Source organism: Castor canadensis, chromosome 4 (assembly GCF_047511655.1).
Source record: "Castor canadensis chromosome 4, mCasCan1.hap1v2, whole genome shotgun sequence".
NCBI classification, from domain to species: Eukaryota; Metazoa; Chordata; class Mammalia; order Rodentia; family Castoridae; genus Castor; species Castor canadensis.
The window spans coordinates 42,702,083-42,708,082 of NC_133389.1; the positions used below are offsets into that span (position 1 = coordinate 42,702,083).

Consider the following 6,000-nt stretch of genomic DNA (forward strand, 5'->3'; position numbering starts at 1 on the left):
TGCCCTGACATGCTGAGGACTAGGCACTAAAGAACCAGTCTATAGTCTGGTTCCCAACCTAACCCCCCCCCACACACACACCCTATTCCTTCTGAAACACCAGGAGGGGATTGCTCTGAAGTCCCTTATCTAACTAAAGTCAGATCTTCTAGAAGATTACCTTACAGGAAAGAAGGACAGAGTTAATACCATACCCAGATACAAACTTTGTCCCAGTCTACTGAGTTCTCTGGACTCATTCATTTTCCCTAAAAGTCTTCCCCCTCCCCCGACCCTCTGAAAGTGCTTACAGGTCCCATTTATCTCCTATATGAAGAAAGTGTATAAATTCCTAAATCTCATTGAGTTACAGGGTAGTCCCTCTCCTGTGGTGCTCCTGGACAGAAAGGTAATGAACTTGTGTGCCTTTTCTCCTGTTAATCTGTCTACTACCAGTTCATTTCGGCAGACTCAATTATACCTCCAGGAGTTGTTTCTCTGGAAGATAATATATAAGGAGCTAGGTAAATATCTATAACTAATAACAGGATAAGAAGATTTAATCTTAGGTGAAAAAAGAAGTCTTTGGAATTGCTCATCTCCTGTAAGAATGAAGGCACTAGGGGTAGGGGTGTGGCTCAGTGATACAGTGTTAGCCTAGCATGCTCAAGGCCCTGTGTTTAATCTCCAGCAGAGAGAGAGAAAGGGAGAGAGAGAAGACAGAGAGAGAGAGAGAGAATATAAAAGCACTAAGTATATTTCTGGATCCGTTTATAACTCATCAGGAAGCCTGTCAGACTCTACTTAGAGAACCACCAATTTGGGGCAGGCTTTACTGCTCCTGCTTGACCACAAATGGAACATTTTAATCCATTTACCTGAAAGCACTTCAGAATTACCCTCAAAAGAGTTTCATTTCAGGAACGTTAGGCACATTCTATGACTTACAACAGCTGTATTCATTAGCTCAACGGAGATGTGGCTCTTTCTACCTTAGGCCCATTCTCAACTTTAAGACCTTTTTAGGTAATTCCTTTCGCCTCCAACTATTTCCCCAAACTTCACCTTTAGGATATTACACTTGAATATATCCTTATCAGATGTCTGTAATTCAACAAGTCCATGAATTCAACTTCCTCCCAGCCAATCTGTCCTTCATCATTGTCAAAACCCAGAGTTGTCTTTGACATTTCTCCCTGCATCTACCATAGCCAACTTGACAACAAATTCTTTTGACTATTTCTTTTAACTATAAGTCAGACTCCTTCTTAGTTCAATTCATACAACTTCAATTTATATACACTTCTTTCCCCAGTTCTGATAATAGAAGATAAGGCAAAGGTAGGAAGCCCTTTTCCTCAAATCTATTTTTGCAACTGATATAGTGATATGACTACTCAACTCAAAAATACAAAACATTAAAATGAAACCACAAGGGGAAAGAGATAAGCTAAAAGAAATATACATTAACCTTTTGTGGTCCAGTTTGCTTTCTAAAGAAATTCAAACATAAGAAATAATACCTGTTCCTGGGTATCTAGCTCTCTTCCCAACCCCCACTGTGGAATGACTAAAGGAAATAGATTACACATTTTGAGACCTTTTCCCCTGCTTTTTTCAATGCTAGAGATCAAAGCCAAAGCCTGGTGCATGCTAACAAAAAAAGGCTCTGCCACTGAGCTACATTCTCAGGCTTTGAGGTTTATTATGGACTTCTTTTACATTTTGAATGTTCCAAATGTTCATAAAATTTCCACACTGGAGGCATGGCTCAAGCAGTAGAGCCCTTACAGCAGGAAGCCCTGAGTTCAAACCCCAGTATCACCAAAATTTTTTTTCATTACCCTATTTGAACAAAGGAAAAAACAGTTCAGGAGGGTAGAGGATCAAGGCTAGCCAGGAAAATAGTTTTACCCCATCTCCAAAATAACCAGACAAAAATGGATCAGAGCCCTTACTTTGCAAGCTTGGAGCCTTGAGTTCAAATCCTAGTCTCACAAAAAGAAACAAACAAACTGAGATTTAAAGAGTAAGCAATTTGGTCACAAACTGGCTAGTTGCAGAATTGACTCTCAAATGCAGTTCAACAGAATTTATAAAGTACTATATATTCATCCAGGGTCTTGTCATTTATTCATCCAGGGTCTTGTTGTCATTATTATGTTTGTTTGACCTGAAATAAGTCTATAAACCAAAATCAGCATAAACAAGCTAGTTCAAACCTAGCTTCAATATGGGATAATAAAACAGAGAGGTTCCATTGTATTTCTTCATTTTCTGACTTCGGCTCAGTGGAGAAGAGTAATTGATTGAGAATGTACAAATGGTGTTAACAACACTCACAGTTTCCAGTGCAAAAGGGACTCTGGTTAACATTTGTAAAGTGGAAGGGGCCCAAGTAAGTGTGCCAAAAGGAGGAATATGGAAATGCTGCCCACAGCCAGAACAATGGACATGGATTTGTTAAAACAAAGGACTGTTAAGTGAGAAGGCAATTTGTCCAGCCCTTCTTAGGCTACGTTATGACTATTTTTTTCTAGTTGTTGATTTCCTATTCACTTTAACAAAGAAAAAGATTAAACAAAAAATTTAACATTTTACAAATTTATTATCCTTTAGGAGAGGCAAGAGCACTGTAAACAGTAAATTATAATCTTCAAATCCAAACCCGGAAACCAGTCTCCAGTCAGACAATTACAATAGCAATGCTGGTCATTCCAGTCCCATAGAAGGAATTTTCAAGACTCACTATTTATCTTTGGCACAACTTTAATGCTAATTAAGATTAAACTTAAAGGGCTGAGATATAGTTCAGTGGCAGAGTGCTTGTCTAGCACACACAAGTCCCTGGGTTTGATCCCTAGCACTGCAAAAACAAAAAACAAGAAAGCTTAAATGTGGTTATCGTAGCTCAGTGTCGGTGGCTCATGTGTGTAAATCTGAGCTACTCAGGAGGCAGAGATCTGGAGGAATGTGGTTTGAGGCCAGCCTGGGCAAAAAGCAAGACCATATTGGAAAAAAAATACCCAACATAAAAAGGTCTGGCCGAGTGGCTCAAGTGCCTGTAGCAAGTGTGAGGCCCTGATTTCAAACCCCAGCACCGAATAAATGTAGTTAGCTTATTATTGCTCTGAACTAATCAATACATTTTATACTGTTACCCAAGAGCACCTGAACTCTCAAGTTGGCCTTTGGATATCATGTCAATGAACAATATTAGGACAACATCAGTAACTAGAAAAGACATAAATTTAAGCTTTGAGTTTAAAGTACAAAGCTGAGAAAAACAGGCTCTGAAAATAAAGCCATAAAACAATGCCAGAGTATTTCATTTAAACTTTGTGTGGGGAGCACATTTTTCTCCCTGGCCCACTGATGTGCAGTGGTGAAACTGTTCCTCAGGTAGGAGGCTCCAGGTATCAAGGACCACTTAAGTCCTTTTAAAAAAACATTCTGTGCATTTGTATTTATGATATGCTACTTATTTCTTGGTAAGCCAAAAGTCCCTTAGAGCAATTGTGGGTCTGCTCTGATGCTTCATCATACTATAGTCCACCAACCAGAGGGCATCACTCCTGATCTATGCACTGTGGGTCTCACACACACACACACACACACACACACACACACACACACACTCCCCACTCCTATGTAACCACTGCGTGGGGTGGGGGAGCCTCCTAAGTAAACAGTGAACACAAACTCACAGACACACTTCCTATCACCAGCTATTCAAACACACATTGAGGACATGACTATTTTATATAGGGACTTTGTTTATCAACCCTTCTAAAAACTGCCAGTGGCTTTGTACTAACAGTGAGTGTTTATTAAATAGCACGTGATTTTGAAGAACGTTATTTTAATCTATACTTCCGATTTGGGGAGGCCGTGATAAGACAGGTAAAATGCAACCTCCTGCCACTTTGTAGCTGGGGTTTAAACGACTACATTCATCGAAGTAGGGCTAACGTTCAGCCCTAAGCCCCACACTAACCAGGGGTTAAATTCTAACGACTGTAGAAAGTCATTGTCATTTCTCTCTCTCTCTCTCTCTCTCTCTCTCTCTCTCTCTCTCTCTCTCTCTCTCTCTCTCTCTGTGTGTGTGTGTGTGTGTGTGTGTGTGTGTGTGTAAAGGGACGGATCCTTGCTTGCTCAAGAGTTGTGGAACACGTGCACAGCGCCAGCAAAACAAAACCGACCTGGGTCCTGGGGGAAGGGAAGAGAAGCACGCCCCCCCACATCAACCCAAAGTCAGCGGGATTATTGCTGGGGAGCCCCCAGCCTTGCACCTGACTGTGGGGTAGGGGGGGGAGGCGCTTCTGGATCTCCATCTCTGGAGCGCTGCACCTGGGCTTCGGGAGGAGGCAGCTCCCCGGGGCTGTAGGCCCTCTGACTTCTGTTTTGTCCTTGCCAAATACTGTATAACCTCCTCATTGGGCACGTTCCCCGGGGTCCGAGCCCCCCGGTCCAGGTCTACCTCCGTAGGCAGTTTCCTAAGGCGCTGGCTTCTTGTCCACACGCGCACACCCCACGCCCTCGGCTCCCCAGCATCGCACTCCCCAGGAGGTGGGCGCGCGATCCCAGCTCCTCAGACACTCACACGTGGCCACAGCGGGTCCGGACAGGTTGGTGCAACACCTCCAGGCACACGGAGCACTCGAAGGACGTGATGGGCAGCTCGGGCCCCCCTCTGCGCTCTAGGGCCCGTGGGGTGGCTGAGGCGGGCGCCGATTTGCCGCTGTCGCTGCTCAGCAGGGAGCCCATGGCTGCACGTCTCGCTCAAGCTGCTGCCAAGGGCTGGGTGCCGGCTGTCGGTTGTTTTGTTGTCCTTTGGTGGAGGAAGGAAGTCCAGGCCCAGCTGCGATCGCCGCCTCCCAGTTCGCTCTGCTCCTGCAGCCCGGAGCAGCCTTGCCGCTGCGCGCAGCCCGGTGGAGCGCAGGCCAAGTGCGCCGCCCCAGGTTGGCAATTTAGCGAGCTGCCTCGGTTGCTTTGCAGAGGCGGAGACGGCAGCTGCACCGTGCACGCTGCAACGTTTCCAGATCCTGGGAGAATTGAAACCTGAAACCTCCACCGCAGGGCACAGTGAGCCTTCCAGGCCACCGCACACAGCTTCCTTGTCCACTGTCTCAAGTTCAGGAAAGTGCAGTCCTGGTCATGCTTGACAGAAATAGAGAACACCCCCATGTGAGGTCATGATCAGATCAGACCTCCAAGTTGTAATCATAACAAGCTACAAAGATAACCTCTGATCCATTGAGCGTCTCCTAAGACACGGCTGGTCACTACTTAGGTTATCTAATCAAAACTCCATTGATGGAGAGTTAGCGTGGGGTGGTGGAAAGTTTCAGAGATTCAAATTCGAGTCCCAGTCTAGGACAGGGACTCCGGTTTCCTCGGATTTCCTCCATGTGTGGACTCCCCCCACCCCCTGTCCTCCTTAAACACGACCGAGTACTGTATGACACTCATTGATTCAGGCATTTCACGAAGGTAATTTACTGCTCACTGCATGCCAGACTTGGTGAGCAGTTTTCAACAAGCAAATTCCCATTTCTCAAAGAAGCACAGAATTTACTTTTTTAAAAGTTTGAGGGCTGTTGGAGTGACTCAACCAGTAAGAGAGTGCCTGTCTAGCAAGCATGAGGCACTTAGTTCAAACCCCAGTGTAGCCAAAATGAAAAAAAAGTTTGAGATAAGAAGAGATTCACATGCAGTTGTAAGGAACAACACATATAACCAATGCATGCATACAATGTATATTACATATAATAATACATAACAATACATATAATACATAATAATCTTATAAATGTCACCCAGTTTTCCCTAAACTTTCCTTTTAATAAGAAAATATAAATAATCAACAAATAAATAAATAAACAAGATCATTTCAGATTAAAAGTCATGAAGATAAAAACATGGAGTAAGGATGGGGGAAAGGATAAGAAGGTCAGAGAAAACTTTTTGGTTGAAGTGACATTTGAGCAGAGATATGAATAATGAAAAGGGGTCGGCCAT

The 6,000-nt window shown here is 43.9% G+C and overlaps 1 protein-coding gene across 2 annotated transcripts in view; it reads right to left on the bottom strand.

Moving 5' to 3' along the window:
- Positions 1-5,109, bottom strand: part of Rnf125 (ring finger protein 125) — a 37,658-nt gene extending 32,549 nt beyond the window's left edge. Inside the window, exon 1 of one of the 2 annotated variants that reach the window (XM_074070085.1) lies at positions 4,583-5,109. In XM_074070085.1, the coding sequence (XP_073926186.1) occupies positions 4,583-4,746 (164 nt within the window). In that variant the 5' untranslated portion in view covers positions 4,747-5,109. The remainder of the gene's footprint in view (positions 1-4,582) is intronic. The other variant, XM_020185803.2, reaches the window with a different exon arrangement.
- Positions 5,110-6,000: the final 891 nt, after the last annotated feature.